Source organism: Diplotaxodon limnothrissa, linkage group LG20, assembly GCF_057381915.1.
Source record: "Diplotaxodon limnothrissa isolate DT_005_m linkage group LG20, D_limnothrissa_male_GT1.1, whole genome shotgun sequence".
NCBI lineage: Eukaryota > Metazoa > Chordata > Actinopteri > Cichliformes > Cichlidae > Diplotaxodon > Diplotaxodon limnothrissa.
In genome coordinates this window covers 24,189,496-24,214,075 of record NC_140615.1, presented here as the reverse complement: position 1 = coordinate 24,214,075, position 24,580 = coordinate 24,189,496, and the positions used below count along the sequence as shown (strand labels likewise).

The following is a 24,580-nucleotide window of genomic DNA, read 5'->3' as shown; positions in this document are numbered from 1 at the left end:
TATCACTGCACTATGGAGCAACTTTAATATGCCATCGTCAAAATAAAAGAACCTTTAATGAAGTTACAGCAAATTTCTGCATGAATGTGAGTGTTAGGATGTGTGTTCTGCTCAGGGTTGCTTTTTTTGTAACATTTCTCAGACGTGTTCAGACCAGCTAAGACTCTTGGAGACATCTCATAAGTGTGTAATCGCTGTATGGGGGGTACTTTTTGTTCAACCCATGACATTTCTGGTCCTCAAACCTTTCAAAACACAGGAAGACCTTGTGGTTGTTCCCTATTGCTCTTGGATTTGGTTTGGTAGGTGTGTTTTTACAGCTGTAGAATCGAGGATCATCTCTTTCCGCACAGCCTCGCACTGTAAACCACAAAATGTGGCGGTTTGATCGACCTTGTTGTATAAGGCTTACGAAACAAACACTAACAGTTTAAACATGGTTCGTGTTCGCCCTGTTACGTGAGTTGCGTGAGCTTCACTCTGCTGTTTTTGTGTCACGATGTCTGTGCTCCTCAAACTTCCTCAGCTGAAATCAATTAGCTGTAACTGTACAGTACGTACACATGTCCCCTGTCAACTCATACACACACGCACACACACACCCGCACACACGCACGCTTTGTTATGGTTTACGCCTTCCCTTCTCCCCTCTATTGAATGTTGTCAGAATTGCTGCTCTTTGTTTTTCTTTGGGAAATAACATCACAAAACAATGGTCCTGCTCGCCTGTGTGTGGGTGTCCGTTTCTGCGTCCATACTGACATGTGCTTGTCTACCTCCGTGCTCGGCATTAAATTAGAAACATGCAGCATGCACGCTTGAATCTGCACACTTTGTTTTTGCACCCTCGATCTTCTTTTTGTCGCACAATCTTCTCACGCTCGCACCTTTCGCACAGCAGAGTTGTTTGCTTTACGGCCACTAACAATGGCCAACATTGTCGTGGAGATGTTGTTGACACAAGTGCCGTGAGAGGTCAAAGACTGGTTCCTAAAAATACCTGGCCTTTGGCGTTTCTGCTAACTGTTGCGTCACATGGAACAGTCTTATCAGAGCCTGCGTCAGAGCAACGGGCAGGTCACTCTATCCCCCTTTTCTGTGGATACACATTGGCCTGCTCTTTCACATGCCCTGAAACACACTAGCCTCACTAGGGTAGAGGCTTCTAACGCTGTATAATCACAGATAGCCCAACCATTCCTTTATCTTTTAAAGTTGTGTGTAGATGAATGGGTATTTGAGTTTTGGCCACAGACGAGATGGCGGGTTAAGAAAGAGCACAGAGGGCAAATCAGGCCTCCTTGTAGACTACGAGGACCCTGAGTCAATTTGTTACACTGGCTTCCTTGTCTAGCTCTTATTTAATAAGTATTTTGTATTTGTTAGATAAGATTAGAGTATGCAAACCCCCTGGGGTTTCACGTCAAACTTTCCGAAAGGCTGTTTACTCAATTTTCAAATTTCCATGAGGTTTCACAGAGAATAGATGCATTTCCATCAGAGGAAACCTCACACAGACCATATCAGCTGTTTACAGTTTCAGCATCTCCCGGTGCTGGAGTAACCCTGTGTGCGCATCATGCATCAGGATGAGGGGCGGGGGGCGCTTGGATCTCAGTGGGAGAAGCGTCAGCCTGCGATGGCCACCTGTGCAAAGCCGCAGCTAGGGCTGAACGATTATGGAAAATAATCTAATTGCGATTTTTTGCCCCAATATTGCGATTGCGATGCGATATGCGATTATTTTTTAAGGTCTTTGTCTTCTGTATTATTAAACAAAGACAAGCAATACATCATATAGTATGGCCAATACTATATTACATTAATTTTAAACTGTTCTTTCCTGGAAGACAGACCTCTGTTATGATGACATGAGGTGATGCATGAATTGATGACTGACATTTTTATTTAACTTCTTCAATCACAACAGTATATTTGAACATACACAATAGTTTATTTTTAGCTTACAAACATCTGAGCATAAAGTGCTGACAAGGAACCCTGGTGTAAACATTAAAATGAAAGTCAGTACAATGTGCAGATTGCAGAAATATACATAAAAAAAATCAGTGGCTTTACCACACTCAGTTTTTCGACATCTGTGAACTACTAGACAGTCATTCAATTAAAAAATAATATTAAATAAATAAAACTAATAAATAAAAAATACACACATCTTACTGATCTCTGCAGTCAGTAACATTACACATAAAGTGCAAACATAATAGCAATTGTATAAACACACACACAAACACGCCTTTAAAGTTTAAAGGCGTGAAATTGGACGGTCTAGTTCTGATTAGCGTCACCGCTGTCTCGGTGGAGTTTAATAAACTCGGCCGTCTGCTTCTTGCTATCTAAAATATAACCAGACACTGGTGTAAATTCTCGACTGTCTCATACTTCTGTTTAATAAGTTTTCTGTTTGACGTTTAGTCAGCTGTGTGAAAACCAAGGAGGAACCCACCCGGGGGATTAATAAAGTTTTATTTTATCTAATCTAATAACTTTAATCTCAGCCAAACCGATTTACTCACGAACAAACAAAACACTGAAAAAAGCCCAACAATAACATTTTTAGGTTGTCTAAGTGACTTATATATTACGTTTAACCCGAGCAGCGAAACTCCGCGGTGATCTGAAAATGATGTGCCGGGAGTTGTGCCGTTCTCGGCCGCATCAGTAATCCTCGAGCTCCCGGCTAGCTGTCGAGCTGGTGGGTAGCAGACGCCTCTGAAAACGTCGAAGCACTTTTGCAAATATGGGATATCTTGATAAACCGAGCAGATATTTGATGTTTACACAACTACTTTCTCGCCTGAAAATATGTTAAAAGTTTATTTTGTGACCCTGAAAGATTAGTATGAGTAATTTTAAAACTTAGTAGCGGCCGCCATTGCTGGAAACTGGAGTTTGGCTGGGCCGCGCTATGAATTCTGGGATATGGTAGTAATTTGGACAGCCTTCGGCGCGTCGCTGTGACGTAATCGGTCTACAAATGCGGCCTCAGGAGGATGCAGCCCATGAATTTGGACATGTCCAGAGTATAATCGCAGCCTTTGCGGTTAGAAAATTGCACTTGATCATGTCGCGATATTATCGCAAATGCGATATATCGTTCAGCCCTAGCCGCAGCTATAGAATAAGGGAAAGAGGAACGGAGCAGAATCTGATATTCTCTGCACGTAATCCTTCCACAGCCTCCTTGATAAATAATTTGTGTGTTTAACTCGGCAGCAGCATTTTAACGAGGCTACCTGTCACATGTACGCTAGGCTCACAACCAGGATGGGACACGCACAGAAAACACACAGTGAAGAGAATTTGGAGGGAAATTTATTTTTGACTTTGGAAAATGATCAAATACAGTTATTTAGTGCTTAGTATGGCACAGTTCCACAGTTCCATTTTTTGTTGGACAAAGAGTTTTTGTAGTTTTGCTACTGTAGACCAAATCAAATAATCGATATGTGACAGAAATGCAGACGTTCACCTTTAATTTCAGGGGTTTTGTGAACATTTTACATGAATTGTTTAGGAATTACAACCATGTTTTATACACAGTCACCAGTTTTCAGTGGCTCAAAAGTAGTTGGATATTTGGTTGATTTGGAGTGTTGAATTTGCATTTTATAGCTTTTCACTGTCATTTTAAATATGATGCCTAAAGAGATTGCCAGTGCAAGTCAGGATAGCTATTATTAGGCTTATATAGCAAAACAAACTGATAAGGGAGATAGGAATTTCAGGAGTGGCCAAATCAACAATCATTCCTAAAAAGAGGAAACACTGGTAGAGCCATATAGTAGCTCGTCTTGTTATGTTGGTACTGAAGGCAATTGCAGGGCCTGGGTTTGAGTGTTCCTTTCACCATTTCCTGCACATCATTCCCCACACTTTCACCCTGCTTCACCATCACTCGTTTCACCATCCTGTTCCTATAATAAAAGCTTGAGCCCCCCCCCCCAAAAAAAGTTCCAAAAGACCTAACAAGATGACAGAATTCTTTCCTTGGTTAAGAAAAGTAGCTTCACAACATCTAACCAAGTCAAAAACACTCTCAGAGAGGTAAGCTTGTCATTGTCAAGGTCTACACTCAAGAGACAAGAAGGGCTTACAAGAAGGTGCAAACCACTGGATACACCCAAGAATATGAAGGCCAGAGTAGGCTTTACCAGAAAACAAAAGAGCGTGCACAGTTTTGGACAGGTGAAAGTAAGGTTAACTTGTTACCTTAGAAGAGAAACAGGTCATAACCCAAAACATACCTCATTACCCATCAAACATGGTAGAAGCAGTTATATAGCATGGACCACTGATAGAAGTAGCAGGATAAATTGTGAAGTGTCCAGGGCTATTCTTTCCGCTCCGATTGAGACAAGTGAGCTTCTCCTCACAATGGAAATAGATAATGATTCAAAATATACTGCAAGAGCAATCGAAGAGTTTCTCAAGGCAAAGAAATGGGATATTCTTCAACGACCAAGTCAGCACCTGAGCTCAACCCAATAGAACACGCTTTTCAGTTATCGAATACAAAACTGAATGCAGCGAAACCTGCAAACATGCAGAAACTGAAGACAGCTGCAAAAAAGGTATAGCAGAACACTCAATGGATACGTCATTTGATAGTATCCTTGGATTCTAGGCTTCAGGCAGTCATTGACTACAGAGGATTTTCATCCAGTAATTAAAAACAATCCTTATATTTGAAATTATGCTAGACTGCCCAGTTAATTCTGACGCTCTGAAAATGATTGCCTGTGTATAAAAATGCAAAAATGTTGGAATTAAAGCTAAAAGTCTGCCGTTAAATCATTTAAAAATGCTCTCTTGTGCTGGACAGACACAAAGATTGTGTGTTCAGACCTAACTGTACCTAGTAGTAAATTTTGTTTCGGCACGTCATTATACAATTCTAGTTGTTGTTTTTTTTCTTTGGTATGTCTGTGGGGGTAACATTTAAACAATAATTTAAGAATTATTTACTAGTACTCCACGCTACTAATCCAGTAAAAATGATTGCATTTTTAAGATAAAGCCACTGTAGTCAAAGCTCAAAAGATGTTAGCACTTTTCATAGCTGCCTGCATTAACTTAACTACGCACATACACACATGCACATACATGCTCACACATGTAACACCACCAACACCTCCCAGTATGCCAATCTGTGGACCAGTAAGAGTGCAGGGGAAGGAGTTAGCATCACTTCTGAGACTGATGGGGAATAAACAGCATCGCTAAGTGTCTCCCTCAGTGCTCGTGTTGAGTTGGTCCAGTGTTGCCATGGAAACAACTACGACTCAAGCAGCCAAGACCCAGTTTGGTAACCGTTGCCTCAAGTGAAGATGGGAGAAAAAAACCCATTTCAGAAATCAGGTCAAAATTGATTTCTGCCTTTTACCTCTCCTTCTGAGAACCACAAAGCTCGGGTGGGGGGGGGGGGCAGCCATTGGAGGGGGGTCTGTGCTTTCTAGACACGATGCTGTTCGGCTGCTCGGATAGATTTGTGCTTTGTTTTCCTCCCCCCTGCTGTCGAATTGAGACAGTCCGTAATTAAACATGGCGATGACAGGGAAGAGGTCATATGAGTGGAGGTGGTGGGGAGTCGAGAGGAGGGATACACAGGATGTTGTTTGCCAGTTGTCTGGTTCAGAGAAGCTTATCTCTGGTCAGCTATGACTGTGCATCTTTGTAACCCCAACTGCTGTGGAAACAGCGAGCGTGTTTTAGGCCTTAAAGACAAACAGCTTTTAAAGAAAGTTCACTTGCTTGAAACGTCGGCCTTGTACGGTTCTGCTATTTATACAGATTTCTTTTCTGGGTGCCGATAATTGGCTTTATTGCTAATTGCATCTCCTTTACGTTCCTCTAATACTGATGTAACTCCTCTATGAGGCTTTTTGTTTTATCACAGCAGTTATTCCTCAGTCTGCCGGGCCCTGCGTCGTTGCGGGGTGTCCCACGTATTCCAGACAACTTGATGATCGTGTGATTTTCTTCTTATGCAGATTTTGTTGCCATTAAAATACAGTAATTTTTTTTTTTTTCCCGCCTGTCCCATTTGGTTCTTTAGCCATCAGAATTGTTGTCTGAAGACCAACAAGGATACCCAATGGATTTACTTTGCCAAATGGATCATCGTGGCATTGCCGTATTGGTCCATTTGGTCGATCTTTGTTTTTATTATTTATTATATTTTATTTTCAGATGTTACAGACGGGACAGACATGAGTGAGAGATAGGAAAGGGAGAAAGAAAGAGGAAGGAAAGGAAAAACAGAAGGGGAGAGGGACAGTGAGAAAGGGGGGGAGAAAAAAAATAAAAATCTCCTGGATCACCTGTTGAGAGAAGAATAGAAAACAAGCAAAAAAAGACAAAAAAACCAAAACAAAGCAACATACTAAACACAACACCATCGCATTAATCTAGCTAAGTGTAAACAGCAGTAAATACTAAATATTCAATGTTGTTGTGCAGCACGCAGGACAGATGTGCTTCAAAGTAGCAGCCAAGAAAGGTGTAATTTGGGTCTACGAGCAGTGAACACCCGTGTGCATACCTGTGTGGATCAGCGCGCTTGTATTCCAAAGGTTTCTCCATGTAACGATCTGCTAGGGAGTGTGGGGGGGCCACAGCCCCGTCCTCCGGGGTGTGAAGCAGGTATGGAGGAGATCAAAACTCCAGACATCCAGAGGCCCCCAGACACAAGAGACCATGGAAGACCAACAGAGGGGCAGCCGCGCCACTGTTCCAGTAAGAGCTGAGGAGAGTCCCAGATGAGGGTTCACTCAAAATACAGTAAATTAAAAAGGTTTTTGCAGCACTAGTGCCAGAACCCTCTTCTTTTTTTGTTTTTTTCTTTCTTTCTTTTTTTAAAAGTCGCACTCTCTCCACAGAAGTCACACCCGCCTGGTTGCCAAAGGAAATGTGTGTGTTGCATAGTTTTTCAGTGTTAGGACCCCCAGCTTGTCTCTGTCCCTGCTTACAAAAACTGATGGGTAAGGAGTTTTAAAATGCTCAGTAAGAATAAGTTGCTTCATATTAAATTCACGTGAGTATTTGCGTTGAGTGTTCCTTCTTCAGTCATCTTTCTCACTCACTATGTGTTAATAGACCTCTCTGAATTGAATCATACCTGTTATTAATCCCTGGCTCTCCCACAGTATGCCTTTTGTCTTGTCTTCCTTCTCTCACCCCAACCAGTCGTGGCAGATGGCCCCGCCCCTCCCTGAGCCTGGTTCTGCCGGAGGTTTCTTCCTGTCAAAAGGGAGCTTTTCCTTCCCACTGTCGCCAAAGTGCTTGCACATATGGGGTCATATGATTGTTGGGTTTTTCTCTGTATGTATTATTGTAGGGTCTAACTTACAATATTAAGCACCTTGAGGCGACTGTTGTTGTGATTTGGCATTAATGCATTAAAACCAGCAGGCAGATTTATTAATAGACATCTGAGTGAGTGAAAGAGTTGGTCTGGTAGTGCAGTCAAGCTTCAAAACAATATTTGTTACAAGCAAACATATTGTTGCTGGCTTTGCAAATAAGTTACTTTTGAGAGCAGGAACAGTTGCGTAAAAGTATTCAGATATAACATGAGCCATCGGTTTTCCTTTTTTTCCCCCATTTATAACTCTAAAACTAAGAAAACTTAGTACTTCCTTTTTGCTTCCATGGGAATTAAGTGGGTAAATAGCAACCAGGTGCTGCTAATCTGTTGCACTTTATTAATTAATCATCAGCAAGTGTGAGCACCTATATAAAAGCTGTCTTATTGGTCTGGAGCATTCAGGTGTGTGTTATCACAATGTTGCCCAGCTTTGAACCCACTAGATTTCTATAGAATTGTCCTTTGGACAGACAAGCCCAAGGTGGAGATCTTTGACCAGAATAATAACACCGTAAATAATAATGCAAGGCAAAAATACAAAATACAGCGTGTCAGCACAAACACCTCACACAGCTAGCTGTCAGTCAGAGGGGAAGAGGTGATGATGTGGACTTGTTTTTCAGGCCACAGGACCTGGGCACCTTGCAGTCGTTGAGTCAACCATGAAATCCTCTGTGTGCCAAAGTTATGCATGAATGAATGCCCGCAAACCTCAGTGAACTGAAGCTGTATTGTAAAGTAGTATAGTGTAAAATGCAGGAAAACAAAATTCCTCCACAACAAGAGAGACTGATGAAGCCATATAGACGGCAATTATATGAAGTTACTGGTGCTAAAGGTGGTTCTACAAGCTATGAAGTCGTGAGATGTGGTGTCGTTTTTCATAGGACTGCAGCAAGTCCTTCCTTTGACTGTAAATATACTAAAAACCCACTTCATCCAGTAACTAATGCAAGCTGCAAGTAATAAATACTGAATAAATGGTTTATTCTTGCCTGGTGGAAAGGTATCTGCATAAATGACTTCTGAGTAAACGTGGCGCTATGATCCTAGACTGTGTTTGGTCTGAAGCACTGTTTCTTTGAGTCATACTTAAATTTCCACTCATTAATCAGATCTGTTTTTGTTTCTTGGATAGAAACGGACAAACAGAAGAGAGTGGATGACTTTTTGAAAATCTTTTGTAGCTGGTAAATGTTTTGTTGACGAGTATGCAAAGTGCTCACATTGTACTTTTATTATCAGCAAACAGAACCGTATTTGCACGAGAAAGTGCTATTTCTGTTTAAATGACGCTGATTCTTGTCAGTTTTAGACAGACAGGATGACAGAATTTGGAAACTGTGTTTTAAACAGTTTGATTAAAGGTGTCGTGGAAAAAAGGATTTCCTGGGAAACTCTGCTCTGCTGTTCATCACAACTTTACTGCTTCTGACAAGTTACAGGCACGACGGGACTGCACGGGTGACCACTCTCCAAACTGTTTAAAAAGATGTTAAATGTGTCTCAGCGGCTGACGCTCCGCTCGTAGACCACCCGGCCGAGCCAGGGAGCAGAATGAGCAGGCGGGGCTTGAATATTTATCTGTTGATGTGTTTCTGGTCATTTCAGATAAGGGCAGTGTGAGCTGCGTGTAGACATGAGGCTCAGGCTGAGTACACAAACCCAGCAGCTGCCTGGCACCAAACACACACAGACTCTTTCACAAAGGCTGAAAGTGACAGCGAACGCGAGTCAGAGCAGGCGGGAAAAATAAATAAATAAATGAAATGAAAGAATATGGAAATAAATAATCTGCCCACTCGAGGAAAGATAAGAGTCAACCTACGGGAGAGACTCTTAGGTTTTGTGGGGACTGAAACGCTGTCATTGTGTTTGAGGTGCGAGAGTGTGGTTTGCAGAGCCTGATCTAACACAGATGTTCTAAGGACTTCCAGATCCTTCTCAAAGGCTGATAGCCTATGACTTGCACTCTTGCTGGGATCGTTTCCACAATAATATCCCATCGTTCACCACTCCCTCTGGGAGAAAGTCTTAATAAATAAATTCAGAATCTTGTTTGTCGCGCAGTTTTCGCTCTGGGTAAATAATTTTTTTTCCTTGTCTCCTTGAAATGCTCTCAGTGTATTTCGGGACAACACCAAGCTCTTTGAGGTGAAGCGACGTCGAGAGAGTTCGTCGATTAATTGACATTTTGCGAAGCCACTCTCACGGACAGATGCTTGGGCTTAATTTTTCTGTACATGTTGGAAAAGTTTAAGCTGTGTGTTTGTTCACTCGAATGTCTGATTACAAGCTAGACACAATTAAGAGTTAGCAGACCATTAGATACTTAAATGAATTGCTTATTATTTCGTTTTAGTTTATTGATTTAGTCAATAATGATAATCTACTGTGAAAAAACAGGAACTTTTTTAATGTAATGGTGTCAGTTAATGCTTCATCTGTTACTTTGGTGTAGTGTGGCAGGCCGTGGGTGATGTCTGTCAGTAAGAAGGTTAAAATGCTCTCAGAGTTTCAAACTTTTGGCTTAGACTAAATAAACAGTTAACACTATGTATGTATATGTTCCACTCTCAATTAGAAAATGCAGGGTATCAACGGTTAATGCTATTGGAGGTGATGATGTAATGCTGTGGGGAAAATTTTCTTGGCACAACTAAGTGACTGCTGAGCACATAACACAACGGAGATGAAATGAATAGCAATGAAGTGCTAAAATAAAAAATTATGACGGTTTATAAACCAAATGCAAAAGATGATTCCGATAGAGAGGAACGGTGTCCCATTTATTTCATTTTGCATTAAGAATCTTACTTTAATACAAGCTTGTTAATGCATAACCTAAGAAACAAAAAATCTGAAAGGTGCGTCGATCGAATGTATTCATCTTGAACATTTTTAATCTCTAAGTGAACTTTTAGCAGCTTCTCAATGACTTGGTGAGTTAAAAAATATATAAATATATATATATATTGATGAAGAGTTGCTCATAGGAGGGAAATCAGGGCCAGGGCATCCTGAAAATGCAATATGTTCCTCTGACTTTGGTATGTTGACAAAGACACCAGCCAAGCCTCGCACACATTACCTCCCCCTCCTCGGCTGGTCCCCCACTCTGCACCCTCCCTGAATCTGGGGGGGGACGGGACTGCAGGTCATTGGAGTGAGGCTGAGGAATGTGGGTGATAGTTGCTAAGTGAAGGCTCCGTTGCCATCTCTGATAATTCACAGCCTCCGTGGGTGTAAGTTTCGGGCCAGCACTAAACAGAACCTTTCACAAGACTGAGAGAGAAGCTCACGCTGAGGAAGAGCGAGAGGGGGAAGGAGAGGATGCCTGAACAACATCGAGATATATGCAAAAATCTTTCTTCATACATTCTTATATAGTTCTATATTGTGTATTGTGTATTTTGTTGTACAGTTATTTTATTTTCAACTTTAATTTATATATTTATCTTTATCTTATTCTTCCCAGTTAAATTTACCCTTCATTCTAATTTGTGTTGTACAGTTATTTCATTTTTAACCTTAATTTATATTCTATTCCTTCCTAGTTAAATTTACCCTTTTTAATTTTTCATATTTATTTCCTATCTTATTCATAGCCTTTTCCTTTTTTGTTTTCTTTAGGTCACGAGCAGTTGTCCAAGCATTTCACTACATATCGTACTGTGTATGACTGTGTACGTGACAAATAAAATTTGAATTTGAATTTGATTTGAAAATCATCAGGTCTCTGTCTTCCACGTAGAACAAGGCCAACAATGAGCTCTTTTTACCTGAACGTTAAGTCACGAGACCGAACATAATACCTGTATGGACGTCACAGCAAAGCTTGTTTCCAATCTGACCATCTCGGTTAAAAAGATGAAACACGTCATATTTTCTTGCTTACAGCCAGTCTAAATGGATTTAAGGTGTAATTTTCACATCCTGAGAGAGAGAGCGAGAGAGCCTTTGGTGCTCTGTTTCATTTCACTGCCTTTTGTCAACTGACTTGTCACTTAAAGAGGTCTGGATAAATAAAGTGGTGTAGTAGTAATATCGTGTGTCAGTGGGAAATTTAGTTAAGGTCATCCGTGATCTGATAGTTTTGTACACTCATGCACACAAACGCCTTGTTGTGCACCGGGTTGGGTGTGGGCTGAGTATTGTTAAGAAGGATGGGGAGCAGGATGGGGGATTAAAGGAGGGGGTGGCAGGTCACCTACTGCTGCGCCATGTGAGCATACCGAGAAGAAAAGAAAGAGACGCTTGGACTTTGCACTGTAACCTTAGTTGCTTTGAGGCGGGGGTGTGGTTTGTAATGAAACTGGCTTGTGAGTGCCAGATATCAGCCTCACTGAACTGTCTGTGCAGGAGTGAAGTGTTAAGTAATTTAATTCCTTTATCTGCGCAGCACTTTTTCTTTGTTCTTGGCCTTTAAATTTGCACTACAAATACTGGATTTTTCTGAGTCAACAGTAAAAACAGTTTCTGCCAAACCTGTTATCACCCTCATCTTTTCTTATACGTCTTATATTTCCATTTTAAAAAAAAATCAAAGTCCACCCTGTTTGAAGGCAGGTGCATGTTAAGACGGTGGGAATGGCGTGGAACTGCTCTCTCCCCCCTCAAAATCTCATAGCCCTCTAGTGTCGTTCAGCTAGTAGTAACTTAGTACCTTACGGAAATATTTGTACTTGTAGAAATACTGCTTACTAGTATTTCTATGTTATCTGACTTTCTGCTTCTACTCCACTAAGTCTGAACCTCCATGGGATTTATATCTTGTCTTGATGCACGCTCAATCATCCAGGTAAAATAAAACCCAAAAAGCTGATGAACAGAATCAACTTTTTGGGGTTCTTTTTTGTCAGTTTTAAAAAACAAATTCTACTAATAAATGCTTTATTATTATGGATAAAGCTCCCTAGCTTTGTAATTCAGTTAATTTCCATTCAGTTTTATCAATATAGTGCTGATTTATAACAGAAGTTACCTCAGAGCGCTTTCTTGTTCTCGAGAATAAATGAACCCCTATGGTAGCACTTGGTAACAGTGGGAAGGAAGAACACCCTTATTACAGGAAGGGGGAGGGGAGTATAGATAGACAAGGACAAAAAACAAACTATGGGAGAGGGAATACAAAACTTCATGCACGGAAATGCATAAAAGATGGAAGTGGAAAATAAATTTTAAGTGTCCGAGCCAAAAGCAGCATAAGTAAGGAATAATTCATGTTCCCCTGATCCAGCTCTGACTATAAGCTTTATCAAAAAGGAAAGATTTGAGGTCTGTTTTAAAACTAGGCAGGGTGTCTGTCCTCTGAATCCAAACTGGGAACTGGTTCCACTGGAGAGGAGCCTGATAGCTGAAGGCTTTGCCTCCCGTTCTGCTTTTGTAAGCTAGGAACCAGAAGTGACCCCGCAATCTCTGAGAGTGACTGAGAGTGAAGTGCTCTGTAGGGATAATATGTCCCAGTGGAGTATCCCTCCCCCCTCGCCTTGTTCTGGGTGTCCCCTGTGTCACCCCATAAAAAAAATAAAAAAAATCCTGGAATCTCCTGGTAACATTTTAAGGGGCCCTTGAATGACAAGGAGGGAAGGCTCTGCTGCACATTTCATTCATCCACAGTTCATTTCACTTTTCTAAATATTTTTTAATCAGACTAAAACTTCTTAACACAGACGAATGAATTGTTGAATTGTTACAGTCGCCTCGGCAAAGGTTAAAATACTATAAACCAGCATAAAAATGACACAAACCACCATCGTTTAACCGACACATAACAAACACTCACTAAATGTGTTTGACTTGTGCGTCTTTCCTGTGTGGTTCCTTTTTATTTGGCATCGAAAGGCAAGGCAAGGCAAGGCAAGGCAAGGCAAGGCAAGGCAAGTTTATTTGTATAGCACAATTCAACAACAAGGTGATTCAAAGTGCTTTACAGAGACATTAGAAACAAGAACAAATAAAAAGCATGATTTAAAATTGATTAAAACAAGCAAATAAACTAACTAACTAATTAACAAACAAACAAACAACAGTATATAAAATCAAAACAGATAAAATCAGAACAGTAGATAAAATCAGTAGTTAAATGTAAGTTTTGAAATTTAAGCTTAAAGTGTGGATTTGGTGCTTTATTCAAATGCAGCTGAGAACAGGTGAGTCTTCAACCTGGATTTAAATAAACTGAGTGTTTCAGCTGATCTGAGGCTTTCTGGGAGTTTGTTCCAGATATAAGGAGCATAAAAGCTGAATGCAGCTTCTCCGTGTCTGGTTCTGATTCTGGGAACTGATAAAAGACCGGATCCAGATGACCTGAGGGATCTGGATGGTTCATACTGGGTCAGGAGGTCATTGATGTATTTTGGTCCTAAACCATTCAGAGCTTTATAGGCCAGCATCAGAACTTTAAAGTCTATCCTCTGACGGACAGGCAGCCAGTGTAAGGACCTCAGAGCTGGACTGATGTGGTCCACTTTTTTGGTCTTAGTGAGGACTCGAGCAGCAGAGTTCTGAATGAGCTGTAGTTGTCTGACTGATTTTTTAGGTAGACCTGTAAAGATGCTGTTACAGTAATCAAGCCTACTAAAGATGAATGCATGGACTAGTTTTTCCAGGTCCTGTTGAGACATCAGATCTTTTATCCTTGATATATTCTTGAGGTGATAGTAAGCTGACTTTGTTATTGTCTTAATGTGTTTTTCTAAGTTTAGGTCTGCATCCATCACTACACCCAAATTTCTCGCCTGGTTTGTGGTTTTTAGATGTATAGATTGAAGTTCTCTGGTGACCTGTAATCGTTTTTCTTTGGCGCCAAAGACTATTACCTCAGTTTTGTTTTTGTTTAGCTGGAGAAAATTGTGGCACAACCAGTCATTGATTTCCTCAATGCATTTACCAAGAGCCTGTACAGGGCCTCGGTCTCCTGGTGACATTGTGATATATATTTGTGTGTCATCTGCATAGCTGTGATAGTTTATTTTGTTGTTGTTTATAATCTGTGCCAGTGGGAGCATGTAGATGTTAAACAGAAGGGGTCCCAAGATGGAACCTTGGGGAACTCCACATGTGATACTTGTCTGCACAGATGTGAAGTTACCTATTGATACAAAGTATTTCCTGTTTTTTACGTATGTTTTGAACCAGTTTAGTACAGTTCCTGAAAGACCTGTCCAGTTCTCCAGTCGTTTGAGTAATATGTTGTGGTCAACTGTATCAAATGCTGCACTGAGATCCAGTAAAACTAAGACTGACATTTTTCCACTGTCTGTATTCAGACATATGTCATTGAACACTTTGGTCAGAGCGGTTTCAGTGCTGTGATTCTGTCTAAAACCTGACTGGAAGGCATCGTAGCAATTATTCTGTTTTAAGAAGTAACTGAGCTGTTGAGAAACTGCTTTTTCAATGATCTTACTTAAAAACGGGAGATTTGAGATCGGCCTGTAGTTGTTCATTTGTGTCTTGTCAAGATTGTTCTTTTTCAGTATAGGTTTGATTACAGCAGTTTTTAGTGATTCTGGAAACACACCTGATAATAAAGAAAAGTTGACGATCTGTAACAGGTCTGACTCTAAAGTCTTTGAGACCTTTTTGAAAAAACTTGTTGGCAGGACATCTAAACAGCAGGAGGAGGAGTTCAGTTGACCTAAGATGTCCTCCAGGTCTTTGCTGTTAATAGGTTGAAACTGTTTCATGGTGTTTAAACAGTTTTTTGGTGGACACAGTACATATCCTGGATCTGCTGTTGATGTACCAATTGCTTGTCTAATTTTTTGGATTTTTTCAGTGAAGAATTTGGCAAAGTCATTGCAGGCCATGGTCGAATGAAGTTCAGCTGCCACTGACACAGGAGGGTTTGTTAGCCTGTCAACTGTAGAAAATAAGACCCGAGCATTATGGCTGTTTTTAGTGATGATGTCAGAGAAGTAGGACCTCCTTGCATTCCTCAGTTGTAAATTATAATTGTGAAGTTTCTCTTTATAAATGTCATAATGAACCTGGAGGTTTGTTTTTCTCCATCTGCGCTCAGCTTTCCTACACTCTCTTTTTTCATTTTTCACCAGTGTGGAGTTCAAGGACCCTTGCTCTGTTTTCTTTTTCTGTTCTTCGCCGCCTCTTGAGGAATTTTATCAGGCTTTTAAAGGGTAAATACTCCCCCATACTCATGAGCTATTCTTTAACTTTCTAATTTGTGGATTTAAAGTATTTTTCATTAATAACAGCTTCCTGCTACAGTGAAGTAAACCAAAGTTGAAGCTAAAAAAAACATTTAAATCCCTCGTAGAGATGTGTGTGCAGCTGAGCAGCTACAAGAGATCCCTTTCCCTGGATTTGAAACCGTGTGATCAATTGCTAATGTAAAAATATTTCTGTTTTAAATAATGCCGTTCTGTTGCACTAAATTTGTTTTAGTCTCATTGGACACTTTCAAACATGTCATTTGTCCGTATTGTCACGCATTTCTCTCTCCTCTTTAAAGAACACTCTTTGTCAGTCTGAAAAGGGGCCCGATGGCCTTAAAAGTCAATGTTTATAGGCTCGCTGCCAGGACCGCAGACTTCCTGTTAAAGTAAATGGCCGCCGTGCTGAACCCATCATAAAAGGATGAGAGAAATTATAAATACATTTTCTGGATATTCCATTAACCCCCCCCCTCCTCTTATTCTCGCTTGCTCGTCTGGCAGCTTTGGAGCTTCGCTTTGATTGGAGGAGAAGAAAAGGTGTAGCGTTGCTGTTGTGACAAATGCTTACACATACAGAACAAGTGAAGACACAAATGTAGCACTTTGTTTGTTTAGTGTGTGTGTGTTTAATTTTAGCCTTGCTGGCTGCGTGGCTCTGGGGACGGAAATGCGAGCAGCTTTTCAATGGATTTCCATGACATTTTGTACAAACATTCGTGATCCCCAGAGGACGACTCCTACGGACTTTAATCCCTTGCTGAGAGGCTGCAGTTGAAATGCTTAGTGCAGCTAATTTTAATCATAATTATGAGCCATCATCTTAGCAGAGACAGCAATTCTTACTTTTCTTTAGTAATTAATGAGGTTTGTAACCATATTCACTTTTACATTTTGTCTTTCTTTTTTCAATATAAGTGAATTTAAGCTTATTTTTTAAAAGATGAAAGTCTTTCTTTATCAGCTATAGGTCCAACTCTTAGCTGAAGCCATTTGATGTTTACATTAGTTTTTACAGATGTTCTGACATCAGTAGATCTTTAATATTGTTGTTCTTTAATATTGCACTGTTTTCTGCATTTTTCCAAAATTTCATAGCCATATTTGATATTTATTTAATTAAGCACTCCTCTATCATAGCAAAAAATGTACTTTTATAATCAATAAATATAAACTTAATATATAATAATAATAATAATTATTATTAATAATAATAATAATTAAATTTTTTTTTAAATAGATTTAGATTATTACTGATAAATAATTATGCAGTCTTTTTTTTATTTACATATTAACTCTGGAGGTTAATATGAGAGCAACACCCTACTTGTTTTGTACTAAGGTTGTTATTGATTCAGCAATGCATCCATACAGTCATGCTAATCATTTATTGATTATACCCTCGTGTTCTTTGTAAGCTGATGGGGGCTTTCTGTGACTAAGTGCATTTTAATCTATGCTGTAGAATAGCCAGTGTTACTGCTGTTTTGGCTTTCCTGTGTAGATCTGAGCAGCTCTTACATAATGCCATTTTGATATCCAGGGATTAGGCTGAGGTCCTCTCCACAGACTGGCCGGCTGCTTCCATCATGTCACCCACGGGAAAATGACAACTGCTTTTATGGCAAAAACAAAACTATATGACATTCCAGTGACGTGATACATTTCGGTCTTCGCAAACCGAATATAACGTTTATAGTGGGCTGTAAGCCGAGCTGGTAATTCAGTCCAGTCGTGAATCTCACCTGCTGATGCGTAGTGGCGAGATTATAATGGCGCCGGATTAAACTGGGAAAAGTGACACCCTTAGATAAATGAGGGTGTTGTTGAACTTAGAGGACACGAGCAGGTGTGGTGGCCTTTTACAGGTAGCAGGTAAACGCTGCCAAGCAGAGCTGCTAAAGAGGTGGAGTGCTGTTGCGTAAACACAGGTCTTTACTGTGTACTCTGTAAACGCACTAGCCTGTGCCCTCTTGAGAAAAGCAAGCAATTAGTTTGAAGGCTGCACGCTCAGACGCTTGGAGTGCGATGCGGACGTTAAATGGATCTCAACAGATAAACACTGCAGCTCATTAAATATTGGAAAGAAGACCCACTCGCATGTAGTCTCAGCTGCACCCACGTTCAGACCGACGGGCCGCTCTCACCTGCAGACATGCATCGTGCTGCAGGTTTCACTTTTGTCTCATGCCTGTTTTTGCTTGAACAGTGAGAGTAATGTAAACAGAGCTGAGCGCTCTGAGCCATCTGCCTAATGTCACTGTGGCCCATATCTGTCCTCTCCCTCCCTCCCTCTCTTACTGGGACGCTTCTTATTCCTGTCATCCACACATTGTCTTTTTCCTTCCTCATGCCGCTTCTGTTTTAACCACTAATTTCCTTCCTCCCCTCAACATCTGTCATTCTTCAGTTTTATCTGCGTTATCCATTATGTGCTTTCTTTCTTTCTCTTTTTTTGTTTGTTTTGTTTTGTTTTGCCCTGCCCCGTGTTTACTTTCTTTTTAAACTCCTGTCCCCATTACCCATCTGCTTCTATTCTCATGTCTGTGATGCTCTGTAAACTATGTCATCTTGGCTTACCTTAATCCTCTGCTGCTATTCTTAGAATTACTTTCCAGCTGCAATATATATATTTATATATATATATTTAATCATGCAAACTCTCTACTTAAGCATGATTCTTTTGATCAGTGTTGGGACAGGCTGTTCTGTTTTTTAGCAAGTACTCTCAATTTGTACACTTAAATAAAAATTAAATAAAAAAAAAAAAAAAAGAAAGAAATCAAATTGTAAACAAATCATAAAGCCGCAATAAAAGAAATGCACAAACACATAACGTGCAGAATGTTTAAAGAAGTCAGTGACGCTTCAGAAATTAGGATAGAAATTAAAACCACTTATGAGGAGGAATAGTCGATCCTGTCTGAGAATGGGATTAAAAAATGTGTTATAATTTTGGAAAACGAGATTGAAGATTCCCAGCATTAACTTTAAAGTACCGTTTCCACATGTGAACAACCCTAGTCTATTAAGCTGCAAAGGTTGAGCTATCTGGCTGTACCTTTAAAGGTTCTTTTTTTTGGGGGGGCTTTTAGACGTTATTGTGTTAGGACAGTGGAGAGGAGGCAGAACTGGGAAGGCACAGAGTAAACGGCCTCGGGGCAGATTCAAACCCAAGCCTTACGTCATATGGGTCACCTGCTCAACTCAGTGAGCTAAACGGACACCCTAAAGGCACTACTTAACATTAAAGGATAACAAGTTCTTGCAGAAATGTGTTTTCAGACTCTTTTAACCTTTACTTAACCAGCAAGTGAAAGTCTTGAGATTAAGAATCTCTTTTGGGTTACCGAGTCCGGTAACCAAACAAATTCTAAATCACGTCGTGCTGTGAAGCAGCATTTCCAAAACCGAGCCACGTGTTATGACAGGCCTAAGGTGCTCGTTGTACAGCATTAACCTAGTCTTAGCCTTGTTGTAAGTCAGGTAATGTAAAATCTCTCTATTTACTTTCAATAATATGAACATAAAATCACATAAAATCCAAATTCTGGCTCTTATTTTTCTCACCATAATATAATTAATTGGTTTAGTCCATCACAGGGTTTGGAAAAAATAGGTTTTAAACCAAATCTTGTTATGTTTTTTCCAGTTTTTGCAGGGCCTGTCTTGTTTTTAGAGACGTGGAGGCTGTAACAATCTATTAGTGACAGCTTGACCACTGTCCAGAAACCTGTTTTCTGTATCTCACTAACAGAAAATCATTTCCTGATGGTCTTGCAGCATATAAAATATTTTAGCTGACTGTACTGATGTCAGTATCAACAACTATACTGAGCACAATAGTATTTATGAATTTTAGTCTAAGAGAGCATGGTGGTAGGTCTCTGGATCCCCAAGTCAGCATTCCAAACCTCAGTAATGGCTGCTTCTGGCTTATAACCCTTATCTTAACTTTATAACACTAAATGTCTTGTTGTGGTTTTACAGTTTCCATCATTTACAAAAATATCCATCCATCCATCCATCCATCTTCTGCTTATCAAATTCAGGGCTCTGTTCAGGGTGAATCCCGAACAGGTCGCGAGCCTCTCGCAGGGAAAATGACTAACACCGAGACTTGAAACACTCAAGTCAATGACAGAGGGGTAGCAACACAAAAGGCAGGAGTAAATAAAAACACAAAGAAACAACTAAACCAACAATTAAAACAGAGACCATGACAACACGGGACTCAGGAGCGCCTAAATTCTTGAACTGTTTTCCAAAAATACCTAACAGTGCACAAAGGTTTGCTGACTTCTATTATGTTTTGTTTTTAAACAAGCTTTTAATAAGGAATCTTTTATGTGTTTGCATAGATAAAATAAAGAACAGGGTCAAAGTAAGTGTAAAATAACTATTACATAGTTGAAGAAAAGTGCTGTCTTTGCTCTTTCATGGTCTTGTTTTGTCTGTTTTTTTGTTTCTAAGGTATGTTTAAAGCATTACCTGAAGCACAAAGTATCTCTGTGTATTTCCATTTCCACCCAGAAGATGTCAGTGTGTGATACACTTGGTGACAGAAAGACACTAAGCAGAAGGACTGGAAAGCAGATTTCCGTGTTAAAAACCGCTCCGTAACACAGACAAAATATTTTGGATTGAAGTTTCCACTTTACAGGCCTGAAATCTGTTTCTTTGCTCCTGTTGATATTTGATGCAGGATGTATCATCTCTGGGTTTCCTTCTGGTGCACAGACAACCTTTGTTACTGTCTAAGTGTATCCTCTACCGTGAGAGGCGTCACGTTTAAGTTGTAAACAAGAGCACATCTCTGAAGGAAGTGGCCTTATGTGGGGTCAGCAGCAATCCCCATGATGCGTTTGGGCACATTTGTATTATTATTTTTGGATACTGGGGGTTATCCCATGGCAGCAGCGCTTTAAACCACAAACACTTCAAAATAAGATAGCAGCACACAGCCAAGCTGCAAATATTAATAAGTGGTCAGTGGGCTGTGAGGGGTAGAGGGGACAACAAATCCCACAATCAGGACCATTTCCTGTCAGGAAGTGTGTGTGTGTGTGTAATCCTGTCTAGCTGTCTTGTGAGGACGCACTCACCGGTCCTCACAAGTTTGAAGGCCTTTTAGAGGCTCAAAATGTGGTTTTAGTGTCAGGGTTACATCTAGGTTATGGTTAGGTATAGGGTAAGGGTTAGGGTTAGGCATTCATTTTTAATGGTTAGGGTAAGGGGCTAGGGAAACCATTATGTCAATGAAGGTCCTCACTAAGATAGCTGAACGGGGTTGTGTGTGTGTGTGTTACTAGTTTTGGAGAAATTATTTAAAAATAAATATATATGAAATGAATATAAATATTCAGAAGAAGCAGTCTTCTAATCTGTTTAAGTCCTAGTTCATATTCGGTCTGAATTTGCACCATGTAACGTTTATTCTGTTTATTAATAAATGTTACATGGTGGCAGACGATGACTTTTCCAGGCATCTGTACAGAGATTGGATTTTGACTATCCAAAGGCTTATACAAATAGTCTGTTCACGATTATGAGAAACATCATTTAAATGTGGACATACAGGAACAGCATAATGATGCCTTTATTCCAGTAATACTAGTCTGTTTACCTGCAGAGTGGTTGCTGTGTAGCAGTTTGATCACAATCATTTCGCAACCAAATAAACTGTCGATCAAACGTTATGTTAAAAAAACAGACGTGTGCTTCCATTGGGCAGGTTGAAGAGTACCACTTAGATTTCATTTAGACCTCTAATCAGCAGGCATTTGCTCAGAGCATTTATGTTACAGATTACAGATTTTATGGACTATATTCCATCTGTGATCTGCGCTATGAGCATTTGTGATCTATTTATGCTACAGTCGCACTAATGAAAACGGTGCTTGGAGACCACAACACAACCAAAATTATTTCAACCATTAATATGTGACCTTGTCACCTTTAAAGAGTCTTTAAAGAGCACGTCTACAGCAACTTGCAGTCAGCTGCTGTCTTCAGAGGGACTTTGATGTGTCAAGACTAAGATACGATGGAGTCAATCTGCTATTATTTTGTGATTGAACGAGGTTCAGTTGGTAGTTACATGCAATCTGTTTGTGATAATATTGCAAATAACTGACAGATTGGTGAAAATAGCAAATCGGTTAACGTCTACATACACAGAAATTCGATTTAAGTACTTACATTCAGAGTCGAATCAGAACCTTAAACATCTGAAACAGAAGTTCTGAACTTCCTCCACAAACAGTGATGTAGTTGCTGCAGACTGACGATTCAACTGCAAAATGACGCTCTCTGAAATCTCGCTCTCACATAGGACCAGAATACACCAGCTATGAGGCACAGAGACGGACTCAGATTGTTTTTGTGTGATCGTGTAAGCAATCTATTGTCATCAACTAAACACTGATTATTTCAACCCTTAGCCAATCTTGTTATTTTTGTTATATTCATATGTTGGGAATAAAAAAAGTCAACCAGTCTGTCTAAAATTAGTGCAGGCAAACCAAGGGGTCAACCAAGGGGACAGGTTGTGTCCCACCAGGAAACCTGTGTAATTGATTTGAGCTAAAAAGTGGTCGCCCAGAGGCAACCGGTTTATTGTTACTTGCAAAACACATTGAGGGTTTTACCATCCATCACAAGAAGGTTGGTGTTTTTACTGAGGCTTTAGGGGCACAAGAACTTCTAAGAATCTTAGAGTAATAGCTGTATGGACGTGTAGCCCTGACAATCAGTCACATGCAGATCACATGCCACACCGCAGCAGATTAAAAACAACCACCATCCACTAAAAAGAAGTAAGATCTCTATATTGCAGTAGCTCAATACTAAGGAAGTATAATTGTGTTTTAAGACAAGTTTTAGGTCATGGTTGGTCACCGTCTAACTGCAAAAAGGCAATTTATTCCATAACCTCGGGGCAGCAATTGACTGCTCTGTCCCCCCTGAGCTTCTGCTTAGGTCACATGACCTGAGAGTTCGGACAGGAGTGTAGGGGTGAAGTAAAGTAAAGTCAGAGATGACTCTAAAAAGCACAAGTAGCTAGTGAAGCGAAGCCAGAATGAAACATGATGCTCTGGCTTCGTTTGATTTTTAACTATGTGTTAATGTTTTTGCCAAGTGCAACAAGTGGTTGCACTTGGCCTGCTGTTTTTATCTGTCCTGCAGCAAACATGACAAAAGTACACAACATGCTTTTTTTGTTTGAATTATTTGCCTCTATAGTACTTTAATTTGTTGTTTTACTGTTTATTTCAGACTCCATAGCTGACAGAAAACAGCCAGCATTTTATTAAATCAGCATTGGCTCTAACAGGATGTGAGTGTTTCTGTTACTTCCTGAAGCCTGCTGGAAACCATCTGTCTTGACTCGATTTTGGTCGGCAAAGCTTCAAACCGGCCATCTGTGATTTAGGACTTTTATTTTTGGACTGACGATGGAATATTTTACCAAGTTCCTCTCACACACGGCCCACAGTGTAAAGGCGCCTTAATGCACAAACAGTCTTGAGTCTCTTGAGACAAACGGAGAACTGAAATGTCAGAATGACAAAAAAGGTAAACAGCAGAATGAAACTCACACCGCTTGTGTCGTAGTTTCACCCTTACAATGAGTGTAACACAAACCCTGCCGTCAGTTATCGTTTTGTGTCCTTTTATGGAAGGAAGTGAAGTTGAACACCTGTATCTCTGAGTCTGTTTGCATCACTGCCGCTACTGTTACAAAGATTAAAGTACCTAATACAGACCGTTTTCTAGCAGTAAAAGCTGCGTTGCTAGTGCATGTTTGATTATTCCTCTTCCTTCTTCTTTTCTAATGCTTTATAATCTCTTCCCCCCCCCCCATTCACTCTCTCCAGGTGAGTGCTAATGTCCTGATCTTCCTGTGCACCAACATCATTGGCATCTGTACCCACTACCCTGCCGAGGTTTCCCAGAGACAAGCCTTCCAGGAGACCAGAGGATACATTCAGGCCCGGCTTCATCTGCAGAGGGAGAATCAACAACAGGTAAACCTGCACACACAATTCTATCTCCCAGCACTTATTTGCAACAGAACACAAAGAGTCTCTCTGCAGTGTCAGTGTTTAATGACTAGAAATGAACATAACTTTTTGATCTTGATGTTGCAACATTTAGCGACACTCCTAATTCATGGTGGTTGCTTTCTCCAAGACGCTGGAAACACCTTTGACTCGTTTTTATTGTCAGGAGTTTATCTACATTCTATATAACACCCTCATTTTACTTGGAACAATATCACTTACACAAGCACGTCCTCCAGGAAAAAGAACATCAGATGTACACGAGTACATTTATGAGTACATATACCTGCATGTGAACCTTTGCTGATTCCTGGTTTGGCTGTTGATGAGCTCTTTTGGTGTGGAGGAGGGCTCGTCACCAACACCACCATACTCAAACAGTTTCATTATTGAAAGCAGTGATGTTTTGACTCTTTCTGAAAGCGTACGGCCTGCACAGTCCATTTATTTCTTCTTTTTGTAAAGATGTATGTCAGTTAAAGTGAACTATATGTGGTTCAGTATGAAGCAGCAACAAAAACTAGAGATTGACACAAAAGTTGTTTGAAACAGTTGTTATGTTTAAATTAATAAATGGCTTTAAATTCGCTCATAGCATGAATAACATTTGAGCGAAGAGTATGATGAGATGTAGCAGGAAGTTGAGGCCCTCTTAAGCCAGCCAAGGCTTTATCAACAATGGAGGAGGGCTGAAGAGAGGCATAACAAGCAATAGACTATAAAGGCATGACAGCGGTACATTCTAGTGGCTGTTTTATTCTAAACCCAAGAATTAGCACCATCTCACAGCACAGTGTCCATAAAATGAAGCAACAAGCATATGAGATCAGCATCAATAGACCAACCCAGAAAACAGGGTATCAATAAATACACGCTCAGTGCCGACATCCATTTCCTGTGTGGTGCTCCGACAGAATCCTGGGTCCTACAAAAGACATCTTTATATA

General features: G+C 40.3%; 1 protein-coding gene across 3 annotated transcripts in view; it reads left to right on the top strand.

Moving 5' to 3' along the window:
* adcy6a (adenylate cyclase 6a) overlaps window positions 1-24,580 on the top strand; it is a 56,377-nt gene that overhangs the window by 14,617 nt on the left and 17,180 nt on the right. For all 3 annotated transcript variants that reach the window (XM_085344283.1, XM_085344284.1, XM_085344285.1), the window contains exon 4: window positions 23,448-23,597. In XM_085344283.1, coding sequence (XP_085200409.1) covers window positions 23,448-23,597 — 150 coding nt within the window. The remainder of the gene's footprint in view (window positions 1-23,447; window positions 23,598-24,580) is intronic.